This window comes from Corvus cornix, chromosome 5 (assembly GCF_000738735.6).
Source record: "Corvus cornix cornix isolate S_Up_H32 chromosome 5, ASM73873v5, whole genome shotgun sequence".
Taxonomy (NCBI): domain Eukaryota; kingdom Metazoa; phylum Chordata; class Aves; order Passeriformes; family Corvidae; genus Corvus; species Corvus cornix.
The window spans coordinates 6148307-6167922 of NC_046335.1; the positions used below are offsets into that span (position 1 = coordinate 6148307).

Sequence of the window (19616 nt, forward strand, 5' to 3'; positions counted from 1 at the left end):
AGGACCTAATTTTCTGCAACAACATGTTCATATGAAAGAAAAAAAACCCCAGACAACTGAAGAGAAGAGAGGGAGAGAAAAGGCCTGAGACAAGGATGATGCTCTGACCCCTTTCCATGTAAGCAAGTCACTCCCTGCGACTGATGAGGACTGAGTGTGAGCACCAGCTGGTGAAGTGCAAACAGCTCTGAAAGAAGCTCCTGCAATTGTGAATGGCTTAATTCAGACCTCAAAACCTGTGGAAGTCCCCACGGTCACCAGAACACAGGTGACCTTCAGGGGCAAGGGCTGATATGCCAAACAATGCTCTCTGCCTCTCGCATTGCTTCTGCATCAGGACACTCACTAATGCAGCACAGCATTGGGAGAGTCTTGAAAATGAAAATAGGGGTGGTGAATGAACCTTGGGACAACCTTCACTTTTAGGACACGTGAATGCAGGATTCAGCTTCAAATAAAGCTTTTCTAAAAACCACGTGACACAGAAATGACAAGTGATTCAGGCAAGAAACCGCATGTGATGCATTAAAACCTCAAGCAAGAAGACGAAGGCAATTTAAAAAGAAATTATTCTAATCTGAAGGAAAAAAGGAAAATAGGACGTGTGTGTTAACACAGTCTGATGGTCTCACTGGCTAAAAAGCCCCAGAGATTCAGCGTGCTGGAGGTATTAGATAACATCAGTTGCTTACAGTGTTGTCCCTGGCATTAAGAGCATCGCAGGGAAAAGAGCTGAGCCTCCCCGAATGGGATTTCTCTGCCTTAAATGCACTCATCTCTCCTCACATCTCCTTGGCTCACTCTCAGCACACCTTCCAGGAGCAAACGCACCAGGGGTCAGACATGGACAACTGTCCTCTTCCCTGGCTGCTCCTGACTCATTCCTTTAACACAGCTCATTCTGCCCACAGTAGAAAACAGCAGGATGTGACTGTGTGCCTTAAAAGCTGTGAGTGAAATCTTTGCTGAACTGAAACACAGGAGAATTTTGGCTGTGATTTCAGGAGGGACAACATTTCAGCTGGATTTTTCCCTGCACTTGCACAGGCTGTGCTGGGCTCGCAGTTCAGTGGAGGTGGTACATTAGCTGGTGCAAATGGAAGCAATGATGAGAAAAGGGAAAAAAAACCAAACCCAGAATGTGGCTGGAGCAGGGGCTGTTTGGAGGTAGGGCAGCACTTTTCCAGGACAAACATCCTTGTTCTCGCTCATGGAGATAAACACAACACACCACAGCACAAGTGTAGGAATGAGGTCGAGAAGAGGGCATGGACAGTAGCAGGGGATCAAGACCACCCAAGACCCTCAAAGCCTTCCAACCCATTTCCAGAAAGGTCTGGAAGAACTGACTATGCGTGCTAACCAATTTGCATAGAAAAATGAAACTTATCTCTGGGATGGGCAAAACCTATCTACAAAGAGATACCTCCAGGAAGCCCGGGCATGTGTGCACCCCACAACCCTGGACACCTCAGCAGGAGCAATGCTGGAACCAGGACTGGTGACCTCTCTTCCTCACCTTTCTTTTGCTTGCTTGCTTGCTTTCACTCATCTCTCTCTTTCTCTCCTCCCTTTCACCCCACTCCTTTATCCCAAACCCACTGTGTGCTTGCACAAGGAGATCAGGGACTAACTCACAAAAATTCCTGTGCCAAGTGTGTAATTTACAAATGAAACTTTGCAACCATTTCCAAAGACCCCCTGATTTTTGTTGTTCCTTTCGACCCAAGATTTCCACCCTGGGTGCTCACTTCCCTTTGAGGGTGGGATGCCACAGAGCCTCCTAGAAATCAGTCGTGGCTCCCCTCCTCAGACCAAGCTCCATGGCTGAAGCTAGCAGAGAGGCCCCCCTCCAGCTGTGTGAAATCTTGAGAGGCACTTAATGAATTAGATATTATTAATATTCTCTTCCAGCATCAGAAGGCAGTAATTAACTCTTTGAAGACTCATCCCAAACCCTGCTTTATTACTCAATCCTCAGAGGTGGCTGTGTAATCTCATTGTGATTTTAAAGAATATCTTTCCAGAATAATTATTTGCCTTGTTTGGAAAAAAAAAAAAATTTCAAAGTCCTGGTTCTGCCTTGGAGTGTGCATTAGTGATCTTAGACATGCTGTAAAGATTTCAGAGCACGAAACATGATATGCTGCAATACTTTTCCTGAGCAGATGCCTTAAGGAGCTCATTCAACATGCCAGGCTCTAAATGCTATTTGGGAGTGAGAAAACGTTATTTTCCCACTTCAACAAGACTTTGGCTTCCCTGTCATGTGGAAATAACCTTTTGTGCTCAGCACTATTATTAATTTATTAGCCTTTTGAATGTCTAAATGTTTTGCAGTCTGTGGACTACATCAAAGTGCTGGCTGAGGGACAGGGCAGCACAAACACATTGTGTGTGCACCCAAATCCATGGATGTGTGTTTCAAAGAGCAGCCCTGGCGCAAGAACACTTCTGCCTATATATTTTTGACAGTGAGAACAGCCATTTTCTCACGCACAAAACCCCAAGGAGCGTATTTATGCTATAATTAAATGTCAAACCTTGTGAGTGATGACTATGTAGAAAAAGTACTAAGTATATATTTCTATAGAAATCAATTAAAGGAGACAATGACTTTCTTTCCATTTAGATTACATGACCCCAGCACAAGCTGCTGCAGCACAGTGCAGCTGTCAGCCCAGTCTCACTGCCTGAGCAACTGCTTTTTGTTCACCTGATGGAACCCTCCTGGATGGCACCGATTCTCCTCAGGGATGAACTCACCACCAAACGCTTCTCTGATTCCCAACAGGCAATCACGTATCCTTCCAGCAGATAGGAGGTTTGAAACAATCCCCTGAATAGCTTTATGTAACAGGACTTAGGTTGTGTCCCTGGTGTTGAATGTAGCATGATCTATTTTGTGCCCAGGAACAAAACACAGAATTTCTGCAAAGCAGGCTCTGGCTCAGCACATCTGACTGCAATGCCAGGCTGCTTCCAAAACAGTTACTGACTGAAACTGCAGGAGAGGGGTGGAGTTCATCTGATGTGCCTGAGGTATTTAGAAGTTAGTGATCGTGGACTCTGTGAAAAAAAGGGGATGGTTTTCCCATCCCAGACTAGGCACTGAAGAGGGGCCAGATGCTTTTCTCCTAGAGGAACCACCCCTCATGGGCTATGAAGGCAATTGGTGACTACCCTGGACATCATCACCCAATTTTTAATGAAATGAACTCCACTCTGCATGTCCCACATCGACACGAACCTTCTCTGACCCTTCATCCACTCTCACGTACTGCCCACACATTCCCCCAAACAGCATTTTCTTTACTTCTGCAAAACCTAATGTTTCTTTAGGAATGCTGTTCCCTCTCACTGGGAGTCACTGCCCCCATGGCAAAGTCTGTGTGCCAGACACTGAGCTAAACAGCAGGTATCTCTACTGGGAACTTGAGTTCCACGAATTTTTCCACCTGGGTGATTCCCCAAGCCAGGGCCCTGCAGGGAAACCAATTTTCCTTAAAAAAAGGTGCATGAGAGAGAAGAAAATCCACGACAACTCAGCCAGGAGGCTACTTCCCCATATGCATCCCTGGACTGCAGAGCTCAATTCCAGCACACTGTCCTGTCAGGAACAGAAATGTCCATGTTTTTCTCAGGAAGCCAGCTGGAGTGACAGGTTCACGGATTTAAGAAGGAAAGAATACATTTTGGTACAATGTATGTGGCATCATCTTGTCCCATGAAATCAGCATCAGCAATGCCTGAGCAGAGTTGTCATCGCAGGGCTGTAGCTGGTGAGATGGCAAGGGAGGGAATGCTGGAGTCGAGGCTTGGAGCACTTCTTATCAACAGAGAAGTGATAAGCTAGAAACCACGAACCAGCTTTCAAGCCCCAAAGCCCTCCTTCAGGTCTGAAGTGGAGTTAACAACCTTCCAGTCAGAGGTAAGCTGACAAGCTGGAACCAAACCTGATTATAGCTCAGGTCTTTCAGGCTCCAGCACAGACACAGGGGCACTGTAATCCCATTGCATCTGCTTCCAGCCATGGGTATTTTGTGCCATACTTGGGATATTAATGAGCACAAGCAATGCACAAAAATTGAAACCTCCTGTGAAATCAGCTCCAGTGGCTAGAGAGAAAACAGACTTTTAAAAAGTAAAATTCTAGTTGTGTTGAACTCCTGTTATTGCAGAGGCTGAAATTGTCTTGTGAAATACTGAGGTAGCCTTGGTACATTATCAGGTGAGATGCCCAAGGTACAGCTGCAGAAAAATGTGTTTCAGCAGCTAGAGGATCACAGCTAATGCTCAGTAATCTATAAATCATTGTTATGAGATTTCTCTATGCAAATGAAATTTATATAACCCTCATCAATCGTAAAAAAAAACATAAAGATGAAATTTTGCAGCCGCAATGCGAATTAAAGGATCCCTTAACCTGTTTTCAAGATACGTCTTTATAGCTAAATAATTTTTAGATAGAGTGTTCTTTGAAAGAACTAGCGGATAGTGAGCATTGCTGATTGATTATAAAATGAGCAGGAGGGTTTAAGAAGATGTAAAATCACTACCCAGCTTTATTAACCTTGCCATATTAAAATTCTAGACTATGCAAATGTGAGAAGCAGGTATTAATACAGTTCCTTTGATGAGTGTATTTTATTTATTTAACATCAATAATTTTTTCTTAGTTGGTCTATGCCATGGAGATTCATCAGGATGTCCTCTGAACTGTATCTTAGAGACTTCACCTTTGAGGAATCCAGAATCTGGATTCTATAAAATGTAACTTTATACATTTATGCGATGGGATGGAAAAGATAAAAAAAACCCAACAAAATGAAAATGAGCAACTACGAAGAAAAGGAAAAGAAATGCAATTCATGTGTCATCCTGCTAGGACTGCTCTCCAGAGCTGCAAATCTACAGGTAACTTTTATTGAGCCATCATTACAAACAGTGACAGCATTTATCGGAAGGCCACTCAATCTGCGATGACCTGAAAACATCACGACGAAATGGGGGCTGTTAAACACTGCAAGCACCTGCAGGAGCGTGCAGGTGAGAGAAAGAGGAAAACAAGAGCTTACCCGCTTCCTGAGATTGCAGGTGAGCGTGAGGTTCCTCGAGAAGGAGTTTGCAAAAGCGGTGTAAAAGTCCAGCACTTTCAGCAAGGCCTCTCGCTTAATTATATGCAAATCGCAGTATGTCAGGGCCCGTACGTTGGCACAGGCATGGGCCAGGCTGGTTTCCTTCCAGAAGATATCACCAAACACATCACCTTTACCTGAAAAACACCAGGGCAGGTTTGTTAAAAGGTAATGCTTAGGCACAGTTTCTCAGCACGTAGATGATTTTTTCACTACCTGTCTTATGCTCCCAATTACCCCAACCATGAACACTAACAAGGGTGAAGGTTTTAAAATTAGCTGAGGCACTTGAGCACCCTTAGCAGTAGCCCCAGGTTTTTAAGGTATTTATGGATTGCTCTGTGAAGTGTCACAAAGCATAAGGGCCAGATTGTAAAAGTAGCTGAAGATACAAGTAATGGATTTTTCAAAGGCTACTGAATATAATGAGCACTTAACTAATGTTCAGGTGATTGAATATTTCAGGTGTCTGTTCCCAAGTGATTCAGGAGCCCTGCTCTTACAAAAACCCTCTGACATCTAGGTTCCTTCATCCTCATGGCTCTACAGTGAGGTGCAGGACCCAGCTTCCAGGGCCCGCGGACCCCATTTTAAAGGATGTTTTAACATTTTTAATTCAGTGTCAGTGGTAACACTCCTTCTGGAAAACCCGCCAAAAGCCTCATTGAGACTTTTAACCTTTAAATAACCACCTCTAAATCTTAAACACATCCAAAAGTACAGTTCTAAACCCAAATTCATCCATTTAAGTAGAGGCTTAGGCTTAAGCCTGTATTTCAATGTTTGCTGAGTAAGAGAGGGTTTGACACCTCAGACACCGGCACGTATAAATACCTTCAACCAGAGGGGGAAATTACACCTGAAGGCTACTTCTGCACTGGCATGCAGTGTAGCAGAACAGCTGACTGAGGACTTGGGACTAGCTGTAGTCCAGTGCCACGGAGAGAGGAGCTCCAGGGGCTGCAAGTGCTCTGACATATCCCAGTTATCTTTCATCTGCAAGGAATCCACACCCCCCATACCTGTGCTAGACACCAAAGGACAAGAGGATGAGGACACCAGATTCAAAATCACACTTCTGACCCGACCAGAACCCCAGCATGGGTGCAGATTGGAGAGATCCTTTCAGGTTTGGACCCTCTGGTTGTTCTGAGAAGAGGCAGTGGCAGCAACAGAGAACACACTGAAACATTCAAAAGCTGCCTCTTGCTGCCTGGCCATAGGCTGGGCAAGGGCCACGGTGTGTGGTGCTTGGCTGACACCTCAAACCCTGAAGCAGAAATTGTGGTACAAAGGGTATTTTTTGTTTCAGACCCACAGAGATAGCCCAGCTCTTTATTTTAGCAGCTATTAAAAGGGAACTCAAATCAGTCAGTCAGTGGCTATTGATTTCAGGCACCTCAAGCAGCCCCTTGGTGAAGGTTAAAGATATTACAGTTTTGGCATAAAAAAGGTAATGCATTTTCATATTTTCTCTTTTAAGAACTTTTAACGTTTCACTCCACTCTATTTTGGAAACACAGACCAGAGGGGTAATTTATCCAACCTTATTACTTTTGGGGGTCAGAAGCTCTATTTCTCTATTTCCATTTCTGCTTTTGGTATTGTACGCAGTAAAACATATCCAACATTTCTCAGCAAGAGTGAAATAAAATGTTCAAGTCCTTACCTTCCCTTCTCTGTTTTTATTTTCTAACAAATGTCTCTACAGCAGAATCATTCCTTAGAAAGGTTATAACTGCATCTCATTGAGCTGCTTTTAATTCTACATATTTTTATGTAATTAAAATTAACTACAATACATAACACAGCTGGTATAATTTATGAAACAAGGTGCTTTAAATGTTTTCCTTAATACAGAGTATTTTCTAGTAACACTGTAATTTATCCAATGTACTGTTTTGAAATTACCTTTTGCAGTTAATTGTCCTTGTCTATACTTAGAGTTCAAAACCCAGTATACAGACATACTCAGCACAGTTACATAATTTATAGAAAACAGACCATTTCTGAAATGCAGAAAATTGCTCAATGGATTTGCTCTCTGAGGTGGACACAGGACAGAACTGAGTCCTGCATTCAGTGCAGAGTGCAGTTAAAACACACTGGTTTTACCACTGAAATGTGAGAAAACTGCTTGTTCTCCTTTCAAATTTAGGCTAATACATAGTTAATTTAATCAAGAGGTTGAAAGCAGTGGATGCTCACCCCAAAACTCAGCACAACAGTGTGTTACAGAAATCTGTACACAAACAGTGGATAAATGAAACCAACATTCATAAACTTGAGAAGATCTTCTCGTTGTCTTCAGTGTGCCAGGGACCTGCACTGGTTGGGACTTAAAGGCTGGGACATGATGAACTGAACTTATTCACTCTTCCATGAGCCATCACTCACTAGATTTGAAGGGCAAAACTCTGAACTCCTCTTACATTGTGGTTTATACTCTTCAGAATGTATAAAATCTTGGAAGCCTTTAAGGGTTCTTGAATTTGACATTTCCCACACACACTTCTGAGCTCGTTTGCTGGTTATAAATGTGCTAAGGAATGCACAGAATGAAAACAAAACCCACCAGATTCTCCAAAACAACGCGTCTTTTTTCATAAATACAGAGATTAATGTACTATACTTCATCCCTATTAACTGTAGTTCACTGTGCAGAGACAGGTAATTATTCACTCAGGACAAGATCAGATGTTAGGAAAAAATTCTTTACTCAGCGGGTGGTGAGGCACTGAACAGGATGCTCAGAGAAGCTGTGGATGCCCCATCCCTGAAATGTTTAGGGCCAGGCCAGATTAGGCTTTGAGAAACCTGGTCTGGTGGAAGGTGTCTCAACCCATTCTATGATTCTGAGGTTAATTTTACACATTGCAACTAAATAAAAGCAAAATTTTCAGGGTTGCAAACCAGAAAATGTAACTGGGTAGGTCTGACACAGCTACCCAGAGACACATACAAGTATTTTTCACTTGCAGGGGATGTTCAGAGCTCCAGGGAAAGTGCTGCTGAGGCTGGGCTGGGAATGCAGAGATACTGATGCAGCCTGCATAATTTCCAAAGCTTCTCTCTGGAGATTTATTGAGGCCTCAGCATGTTACCTCCCAAATCTGCCCTGTCCTCAGCCCTGAGCACCTCCTGAATGGAGGCGAAGCTCTGGGAAACCCTCCTGCCCTTGCTCTCACGGTGCCCAAAGCATCGCTGGAAGAAGGAATGCTGTAAATTAGAGTGGGAACTACTTGCATACATTTTACACATCACAGAATCATAAAATCCTTTGGGTTGGAAAAGACCGCTAAGATCATAAAAATTCGGATTTTGCAGCTGAAAGGAGCATGGACAACAAGAGGACATGTGAAGGGTGTTTATGGCAGGCATAATTTTTGCTGAAATAGCTACACTGCTATAATTGTAAATACAGGGTACTACGTATGTGTGCGTGCCTGTACATAAAATATACATATCTATTCATGCATATTCACATAAATATATTTAGGGGCAATATATGGATATTTCTATGCACTATTCTATCTTCTATATTCTGATAACCCTGCAAAACAGATGTGGGGGGGAAAGATGTTCTCTGCAGCCTTACACCATAGACTGACCTGCCAGTGTGTCAGACAGCAGTTCATGCCTGGACCTTTCAGGCGGAAAAATTCTTAAGGGCTTCATGGAACCCCCCCAGGAGCTTGCAGATGGAATGAAAAAGTGCTTGAACTCGGAAACACTCTTTTTAAACAGTATCTCAGAACCCACACATGTATTTATGTAAAGACAAAATTTATCTTTCTTCAGATGGGGACAGAAACTGAGCTAATAAATATCCTAGCAGACATAAGAGCTTGATGGATCCTTTGGAAGAAAGTTTAGGCAGGCAGCTAAAGAATAAATTCTTGGTGGGAAATAGCACTGGGTAAAAACACAAAAAGGGAACCAAGACTCCTTAAGGAGTTGTTTTTCTGTGCAGTCTTAGCTAATAGACCAGCTACCCTTTAACCATTTTAAAATATCTCCAAAGCCTCATCAATCACACTAGCACAAACCAGACATTATGAATGATGTTGGCTTTCCATCATGATGTGCTCAAATCTTACGTTGCTTATGAAAAGCAAAGGTTGATGTTGTTTGAGAATCAGTAAAACTGGATCACAGAGAGAAAACGTTCATCCAATCAGCTCAAGTACCAATAACCCTGAAGAAGTGATGACAACATGGGCACAAGTGGAGGTCAGTGAGCAAGCACCATGTTCCTGTGGCCATAATTACAAATATTGGTGTCTATATTCACACAAATACACCTGTATCTATGTATCTGCAGGGAAACCTCTTCAAACTGATGTAGAAACCCAATGAGCAGGGAGTGAAACAGCTCCTGTCACCCAGAGCAGCTCCGTGATGGGTCGATGAGCAGTTCTGCATCTCCTTACCCTGGCACACTGGGGATGGTTGCAAAATGATGGGATATATTCATGAAATAAAATCCATCTGTGGCTACTAAACACAAAATACTTCCCTCTGGGTGAAATACAGTTCAGTGGAGGGTTGGAAATGTTCTGGGGAAGCGTCACAGTTTCCTTACTTCACCTTCCTACTTTCTCCTGCTCATCTGCTATTGAACATTTCTGGAGAAGGGCTGCTGGGCTGCCTGGATTTCTGGGCTTAGCTGATACAGCTGTTTCTGCCTAAAGAGGGTATCTGGAGAAGCTGGGGGTGGTGCAGTGGTGCAAATCCACCAGGTGCACTTCCCATCTGGGATATCACTGCAAGCACAGCCCAAGACGTGCAGAAATGATACTGAACTGTGAGAGAGGTCTTCTTGCCCCTGTGAATATTTTATCCTCAACTTCAGGCTTTTTCTGGTGCATCCAGAAGGGCCAGAACTTCCTTGAAAATCAGATCAAAGCTGATCACTGAGCCACGTATAAATCCACCACTACATGACTGCACATGAACACGTGAAAGGGCAGAATGAGGAGAGAAAACAGCATTTCCAGCCTCTGAAGCATTGTCAGAGAAGTCAGTAAAGCAGCAATGACAAGAGCTGTGCCACAATCCAAGTCCATGCTGGCAAAGGTACTTTGCATTATTTAACACAGTGCAACCTTCCCCATCTGCACCTGGAAACACAAAGGAACTGACCTTTCTTCCAGCATTCAGGACTGCTGCAAGCAGGGCCCAAGGTCCAGAAAGATTTCTCTCCTTTTCTCTTTCATTTTTTAGTGCAAGTATCATAGTGCCTCACATCTTTCTAGAAACCCCAGCTCCTGGAGACAAGTTATTTCCATCTTGATTTTACACAGAAATAGGTTTCTATCCTTCCTGACTGAGGAAATAAACCTGAGAGCATTACCATTCCTACCACCTTAAAAACTTGTAAGGCAAATCAGATTGCCTTAAACTATCAGTCTAATTTGAAAGAACTGTATCACACAACTTTTAAATAATTTTCCTTTTCTTGTGCTGGCAAGACTTTCGAGTTTTGGCAGTGAAGCATACAGGTCTAACTCAAAAACATATCAATTCAGAGAAAGAAATCTTCCTGACTCTGGAGGCTGCGGATCAAATCTGTAACATGCTAGCTGGCACTAAATTAAGATTGATGTTTCTTATCATAATTAACCATTATGCAGAGAGAGACACAAAAATATATTAAATTTACAAAATAATATGGAAAATTCAGGTTTGTCAGTAAGAACTAATGACACTTTTGAACAAGTATCAGTAGGACTAAATCCTACATGGTACTGCAGATGTCAACCCAGACCTGCAAGATCTGACTGATTCCAAGACACTTAAGAAGAACTGCACAGTGCAGCACTTCACACCCGTTCTCAGACCAGTAACCCTTCAAGTATTTTGCAAAATACTTTGAGATTCGGCACTTAAAACCCAGCCTAAATCACGTTAATTATTTCAGTTCTGCTAGCTGAAAAAAAACAACCCTTTCCTCTATGAATCATTTTCCTCTTAGTTAATTTAGAGCTTTAACTCATTGGAACACAGGGGACAGTTCCTATAGATGAAATAAGACACAGCCTGTTCTGTAAATTGCTTCCAGGTGCATGTTACTAACCTGGGGAAATGTTCACAATTAGTCTGCCTTGGTTGACCTCACATTGAAAACAACACAAAAGTTCAGTATAAATTAACAAGAGCTGATTTGACACAGGGGCCAATTCTGCCACCTTCATTCCACTTGAGAAGAAACTCAAGCTGCAACCAAACTAATTAAAATCAAGGAATTAGCCACTAATACTATGAGACAGAACTGGACTACCGGGTTTTCATGTCACAAAGTGCATCCCATACGGTCAGTCTTGTCCTGCACAAAGCACATTCCTGGCTGCCTAGGCATGGAAATTCAAAGTGTTGATGCATGGATACCAAATATCATCTTGCTAATCCCCATGGATGAGAGCTATGGAACTCCTGGGCCTCCTGCTCACGCAGATGGGAGCTGCTGCTTGCTCTTCCTCCAAAGAACTTTTCTCTGTGTGATTTGGTGGGAGACTCAATCTTTTGACCCCCAAACACAAGTAGCATTATGAGCAGAAAAAGACTCATCCTTATTTTCAGGTGCCATACCAAATTCAAGAAGACACTTGCTTTCCTCTACTCCTCTGATACTGCATCATATCCTCCTCCCAGATAAAACATTTGGAAATAATTAATGAGGAAGGCCTTTAATAAGGTCTGGTTTGTCTAATAACAATAAACAACAGGTTGCTCTGGAATTATAGGCAGAACATGCTGAGAATTAACATGCAACACATAAAGACAAATAACTGAATACATATGGGATCAGGACCCTAAGTGTGGCTGAAACTTGAACTGTTAAATTTATATTCTTTCTGGCTTGACTATTAAAACTGAGTTCACTCAGCAGCAACCCCCACCAGGATTTCACTGCTCAATATACTTTTATCACTATGCAGCTTGAGCAATATTTTTGATCAATTCCTACAATCAACATCTGAACGCAGTGGGCCATTATTTTTCTGCTGAAAAAACAACTTCTTTAAACCTTGTTAATCAATATGCCCAGTTTAAGTTACTGCACAACTTGCAGCCAGCTGTGCAAATAGCAGGAGCTGGAAAGCAACTTCCAGAGCCACTTGGTTGGTATTGCCACTGATGTGTAACTCCTCATCAGGAGCAAATTCAGGTTAATTGCAGCAGGGTGAATTATTAGGTGCCCTTTGGTAGCTGATGCCTCCTTTCATTAGCCTGGGGACTCCAAACCCCTGGTCCTTCCTGAGATCCTTTGCTGTAACACCTCCCCGTGCAGAGCAGTGGCAGTTAAATTGTTTACTCCTGCTTGAGATGGTGGAAAATTACTGACGTGCCTTCTCAGGGTCACCTCGCTTGCTGGGAAAGTTTTGATAATTAGAGACAAGACTGTTTGCCCTTCTCCATTCTCCTGGCAACTGCAGATGAGTTATGTTAAAACGACCGTGTCTCCTTTTCCCCAGTGTAGCAGCACCCCAGTGCTGCACATGGAGTGCTCCCTGCTACAGCCAGGACCTGCAAAAGGTGGGACACTGGCCTCGAGAAGGGGAGGTAACTAATGAGTGGATCATAATGGGGCACCCGGATATCTCCATTAATGAGTCCTAAAAACTGCAGGTCTACAGTTGGAGTCATTCTCTTACTGTTAGTGTTTCTGTAATGCTGATTACTGCAGCAGCTGGGCATTTAATTATCCACAAATGAGAACAAAATCAAACCGGGGGGAGCAAAATGTCACAGTGCTGCAAGTTGCCCTGTCAATCAGCTGATTTCAAGCACAGAAAACACCAAAGCTGCAGCTGTTGAGGCAGGAAAAATGCTGCTGAATGAAAGGATGGTTGTTCCATGAAGGTGGAAGAAAAGAAAAGCACCTGGACGAGATGCCAAGTCTCCTGAGGGCAGGAAGCAGGAAGGCTGGATGTGCTAACTCACCGTGGCTGCAAGGCAAGGGAACATGATAAGGGAAGATGGACAAAGAGAAAAAGCAGGAAGATTGTGGAGTGATTTATGCCAGGACCTGAGGGAGGATAAAGCCTCCGGACAGAAGCATGAATGTAAAAGATGGGAGATGATGGTTCTTAACCTGTTTTGATGTCCCTACTTGACTCTCTTTTCTAGGATATTCCACATTTAAAAATACATCAAACTATTCATCTGCAGGTGAGCATGGCCAAAAAAAAAAAAAAATAACACCCCTTCTCCCTCTCTCTTTCTTTAAGCAAGGCAAATAACACACTACTGTATTAAATCACACTACACTATTATTTCCTCTGCAAGGAGCAGAGGCTGCAGACAGCACGTCCTGTTCATACCTGCTCTCATAGAGGAAATTAATGAGGACAAGTTTCCAAAGGATACTTATCACATCTCCTCTAGGTTTCCACTCTAGGTCACTGCTGGGGGATGGAGAAGATGGACAGACTGGCAGCACAATCCTGAGAGATGACTTTCCCTGGGAAAACCAGTGTGGAAGCAGATGCTTGGAGCATTCAAAGCAGTTACTGAGGTTTTCCCATTAGTCAATTTTTTTAAATCTGGTCTCCCCTTAGGCAGATTCACGTTCCTTGTGCTTGAACTTTTCAAGGCAGAACAGATCAATAAAAATTATGTTTTTCACTGTCTGATCTGCAGTTGCTGTTTCAGGTGTCACAGCCAGCACTAGAAATGTCTTTGCAACTACATCTGGGAGAGATTTTCTTCAACAAGCGAATTTTTAGGACACAACATCCCACAATTACTCAGTTCACTATTCTGCTAAATAATCTGTCAGAGCATGAAAAAACTCTTCAGTGTGTTCCAGGACCAGAGGAAGCAGTTTATCTTGCTTTAAGTTACATTTACACATTCTGCCAATCCCTGTAGTACATGATGAACGTAGCTCTGAGTCATGGAAGAATCGAAGGCACTTTTGGTAAGTAAAGGTAATTAACGAGATATGGTTAAAAGTCTCTCTGGTCAAAAGGGGATTAATATAAATACTAGATCCTACAAGGTAGAGACAAAAAGTTCTTGCTGTGATGTCATTTCAAATACACAATATTCATTAATAAATGCAATCAAGTTTTGCATGTAATCCATTTAGTGATAGCTCTTAGTTCAGTAAATCACGTATTTACAGTTTTCATTGTAAAAACTGTTTATTTGTTTAAATACTGCTACCTCTTCTTAAGCCTTTTGTTTTCTAAATAATTGTAACCAGATACAAAATATCATCACTGAGATTAATTATAAAAATGAAATGGTCCAGTGAGCTGGAATACAAGGAATAATTTCCTATGGAAATTGCTGGTTTAGGAGTTTTTATCATAATTACTTCACATCTGAATATGGAAACAGATTCATTCTTACATTAAATCTCTCTTTTTCAAAACCTTAGTGTGTACTAGAATACAGTAAGGTGCAGTAGGTATTTCCAAAGAGCATGGATGTGCATTTTCCTGAGCTCACACTCCAGCTAGGAGAATCCAAGGGATGCCCTGGGGGAGCTGTTTCCATGCAGCCCCATCCACACACTTCCCAATCCCACCCCAGTCCCAGGCACACACACACACACACACGTTTTTAGGGAAACACATCAGGAGCCCTCTGGACCACCCTTAGAGGGAAGAAGGAGCACAGAGCTTCAATGGGGTCTGACAGGTCCCCTAGTACAAGGAACCCACTGTATTTGTCCTCAGGGAGTGAAGCTCCATCTTAAGAGAAGGTAAATATTCAACAGGAGATGAGTCCTACAATAAATGGGTTTATTTTAAACAGGCAAGACAGGCACTGGATAGTTCTTCTGCAGAGCCACCAGTTTTTCCTCCACATGGTTCTGCCTCTGAGGAGGATTCCTGCCTCCACACCAGTGCTGACCACCAGTCCTGCCATGTGCCACACCCTTCCAATCCCATACAAGCTAACGAGGGTCTGCATTGGGCCCCTTCCCACCCATTGCTGGCAAACCAGACAGCACAGTGGGGTGACAGGTGATTAACCTGGAGCTCCCCCATTACTCAGACTTGACATGACTGTGGCTTGATACATGGTGTAACCCCATCCCTTTGCAAAGTCAGATCAGACTCTATTTCCTGCAAAGCCAGCTCACTACAAGAAAAAATTTTGCTTTCTTGCAGAGACTGTTTGCAGGTGTTATTCTGGGCTAGAACACAGACAAACGAAAACCCCAGTGCGAAGGTTAATGTGGAAATCCTCCTGAGGGAGTAACATAAAACAACGTGCATTTCCTCCAGCAGGCCATTTAAAAGATGTCAAGCACACAGATGCCATTCTCCTGCTCAGAGACACTGGAGCTGTGACCAGTGAGCCATACTGGGCAGAAACAGCACTCCCAATGGCACAAAAGATGAAGGATTTGCTTCTGGAGAAGGATCTCTGGAGACACAGTATCTCCATCTTATGACAACTCCTAGCCTCCCGTAGTCCCAGCTGATGTTAGGCAAGACTATTTAATATTCAAACCTCAGCAAAAGGAAAATACACACAAACCACGAGCATTTCAGCAGAGATCACAGTACCTAAAATAGCCACCACCTCGTCGTCCTGGATGACTTCCAAGGATCCTGAGACCACAAAGCAAAGAGCATCAACGCTTTCCCCAGCATGGTAGATGAGGTCCCCCGGGGCGCAATGGATGGTCTGGAACTCCACGGCCAGGGCTCGCAGGCAGCCGTCGCTGGCCAGCCGGAAGGCAGGGTGCTCGTTGAAAACTTTCCGGTTCAGGTGCACGCAGATGTCTGCTCTCATGTCCTTGGGGCAGATCGAGAGGACCTAGGTAAAAGAAAAGATGTAAAAATAATCAGCTGGATCAGCTGGAGATGTGACACCAGGCCACTGCTGTATGAAATAACCAGATAGATGGGTCTGAAGATGTGCCTGGGGGGGGATCTTGAAATCCATCCATCCATCCATCCATCCCTACAGTTATTTCAGAAAGCTTCTGGTGGGAGTTTTACATTGATTTGGGGTAGTCTTTTCCTACCTATCTACTGCTTTCACTTCACCTGAAAGTGTGATGTGGAAGGCAGGACTGTTCTGTTACAGTGTGCTCACTCCTAACAGCTTTCACACTCATTTTCCAGAGCTGCAGGTGGAAATGCTCTGTCCTGTCTGTGGGCATCCCTCCAGACCTGGTGCCCAGATGATCTGCCTGCTGCTATGCTCAATCCCTTGCAGGAGCACAGATCGGACACACAGAGCTGAAGGAGCTCGAGGACATGCAAAGACAGACCATCCGCAACAGAAAAACACCACGTTTTGTTCAGACTCAGAAAACCCAGCTTTCAGAAGTCTTGCTGTAGGTGACCACTTACCAACACGTGTCCAAGCACACCCAGGGCTCAGTTTCAGTGAGACAAATAAGGAATTACCTGCCCAGGAGGGCATACAGACTAGAAAATCTAAAGAGATTGGAGGAAAAAGGAAGTATAATAACACCTCATGAAATGTAAAGTAGAGGTGAGTGATAAAATGTCGTGTGAACATGAAGACATCTTCACTGTAGATCAATTAAGTAAGATCTTCAACTAGTTTCTTACCTTAAATAGCTTTCCCTATTGAAACAGTAACACAAATACACCTGAAGAAAGAAAGTGAACACCTGTGGGTCTTGTTGGGTCTGTAAACTGGGTGTTTAATATTTGCACACCCTCCTAAACACACTAACATCCTTATAGCCCAAAAGATGCACAGTAGCTAATTGCACTGAGAAACACATAAAACCTTTTAATGTGTTTCTAGGATAAATGATAGAAAAGAGCACGAGACTAAGAGCACTCAGGAAGTCTCATATCAAGAAGACTGCAGATCAATAGTACTGATTAATTTCTCATGGTATGGAATTTATCTGGCAGCTTGCTCTGCAGACAGTGCAGGAGACAGGGACACTGGGTCAGTGAGTTGACTATCATGGAATAATAGCAGAAGGAGACTGGTAACCTTGACTAAGCTTTGAGGCAAATGGTCATGTTAATGAACTCAAGCTATGATTTTAATTTCTGTTTAATGCAGGAGAGGTATAAAACAAGTTACTGCAAAGCATTACCAAAGCTCCTAAAACATAGAATGTGAAAAGAATAAATAACTCCTATTTAAATAATAATATTTAGTCCTCTTTTTTTTATTTAAATAGATCAAAGCTCCTTTGGGATCAAAGGCATAATGAATACAGAAAGATGAAGTAGAAGTCATTCTCCCATTCTCTGTACTGTGACAGTCTGAGGTGAGAAGCGGCTACTGCAACCATCTGCACTAACCTCTTCCACTACAAATGTTCACATCAATCCCAGAATTCCTGGTAAAATCATAGCCTACAAGGCCTTGACTTAATGTTTTCAAATGATACAGGGTATTTGTTCCAATGGACAGCTTGGATGTTGTTTCTGAACTGATTTTTTTTTTAATTTTCAGCCAACAGCCTGAATCTATCATCTTGTTGAGATAAAAGACATGCCATAATGAGAAATCTCGTCCACATGTAGGTGTTCATAGAATATGACCAGGTCACCTCTCAATCTGGAAAAAACAAGAGTGATAGATGATGCATTTTCTGCCTTACTCTACGAAGCCCAGCTCTTTTGGAAACTTCCCCCTGCATGAGGTTTCTTCACTTGCAATCAACTTCCCAGAGCTACCAGATAATTAGTTTTTGTTTTAGTTAACACAGAGTAAGTCAATTTGGGTTAATGATATTTTTCTGTAACAAAATGTTGTATAGTACACACTAAAATCCCCTGCATAATTATGTTTTATCATAAAAATTAGTAATAAACACATTTGACAAGACATATTCTCTACAAGCCATCATTTGCATAAATAATAATATCTTGTCTGAGTCACTGTAGACCATATTCTGTATCACATTTCCATAATTTAGTAGGGGCAAATGTCAATTTTACAAACTTCTATTTACCTGAGTCATTCCATTTACCATTAGAAATGTGGGCACACCTTAGTTCCTCAGCAAAAAACAAAGATTACTTTCCAGAGTGATTGTTTCACCTCGGCCTCACTTCTGGATCAAACAGAAAGTTTGTCTTTATTACAATACAACAGAAACATGCCATCTTTCTTCATCTCAAGAGCAACTTAATGAAAATTTCTGCTTTCTTTTCTACCATGATTGATGATTTTTAACATTTTTATCTACTCTTGGGCCTGAATCATGGTTATAAGTTTTTTATGTCCTTTTAATACTTTCAGAAATTTAAGTGCTTTTGACTTAACAAGGCCACGAGCTAGGAATTCTCGAACATTGCTCTTAAGAAAAATGTCTGTGTTCATACGTGACTGATTACCAAACTTTAGCTTTTGAGCTTCCAAACTGCAGGAAAAATCGGGTAAACTGTTGCAGAGGTTGTTCCTGTAAGATTCCGAGATGTTCCAGGAGCCCTTGTTTGTTTGGAATGTAAAACAGTTGTGTCCCTCAAGTAAAAGCCACTTGGATGCAAAGCAGCATACTATTTCCTCACAAAGACAGACTTAGATACAGAGTATTAAGAGCCAACACTCAAAGAATTACTCTTTGTATAGACACATATCTATAAAAACAGCAGCATATCTATCATTACACACTGTAATATGAACAGACAGAAAAAAAATCCATTGCACAGAAAAAAGCCAGTCTTGGAAAGCATAATTCAGGAATTTTCTGATGCCATGATAAAGTGATTCTCCTAATGACAAATCACTGTACAGAGATATATGGAGATACCAGTTATCAACTAGGACAGCAGTAAATGAGTAATGATCCAAGAGTTAGCCAGGAACAATATGCTTCATTTGAGTTTTCTTGCCTGCTATGTAGACATTAAGAACAGGGAATGAAACAGATGACAACTAAAACAAACATTTAATATTAGAAGATTTGGCAAGGCATTGTTGACTGCTAAAGATAAATGTAGATCTACATGGGGAAATAAGAGAGCAAAGATAGACAATTGCAACATTCAGGTATGTGATTACTGCATGCTCTTCAAATGAGGACTTCAAATTTAGATGAATTCACCTGAAAATGACCCCTTATTTATAATACAAGACTTGGGACATTCTTAGTGTGAATTCCTCTCTCTGAGATCTCAGCATTTTTAAGGCAGCATGCAACTAAAGAGATACAAACTAGTGGCACCATGGCTGTCCCTGAGTCCATATTGTGTAAAAATGCACACACATGGGTGTAAAAAGAAATTCAGGTGAAGGAAGAGGACATCCTGCAAAGCTCAGTCAATTTTTCCACTGTTAAGGAAATGCCTCCAACACATCCTGGTAACAGAACCAAAGCTCACCTGGGACATTGGTTCTACCCTGTGTGTTCTTTCAGCAGCACAGCAAAAACCACCAAGACAAATTTCTTAATGAGGAGATTTCCTTGGAGATTCCATGGCCTTTCGCAGTGAAACCCGCAGTTGGTAAGGCAGGCAGGATATTCAGGTTGCTGATGGCAATGTGATGGCCAGGTGAGGGGTT

At 42.4% G+C, this 19616-nt stretch overlaps 1 protein-coding gene across 1 annotated transcript in view; it reads right to left on the bottom strand.

Moving 5' to 3' along the window:
- The window catches only part of KCNH5 (potassium voltage-gated channel subfamily H member 5), a 162568-nt gene that overhangs the window by 35136 nt on the left and 107816 nt on the right, over positions 1 to 19616 (bottom strand). Inside the window, exons 9-10 of the mRNA XM_039552922.1 lie at positions 15671 to 15923; positions 5079 to 5275 (exon numbers count right to left, since the gene is read on the bottom strand). Of these exons, the coding sequence (XP_039408856.1) occupies positions 5079 to 5275; positions 15671 to 15923 (450 nt within the window). The remainder of the gene's footprint in view (positions 1 to 5078; positions 5276 to 15670; positions 15924 to 19616) is intronic.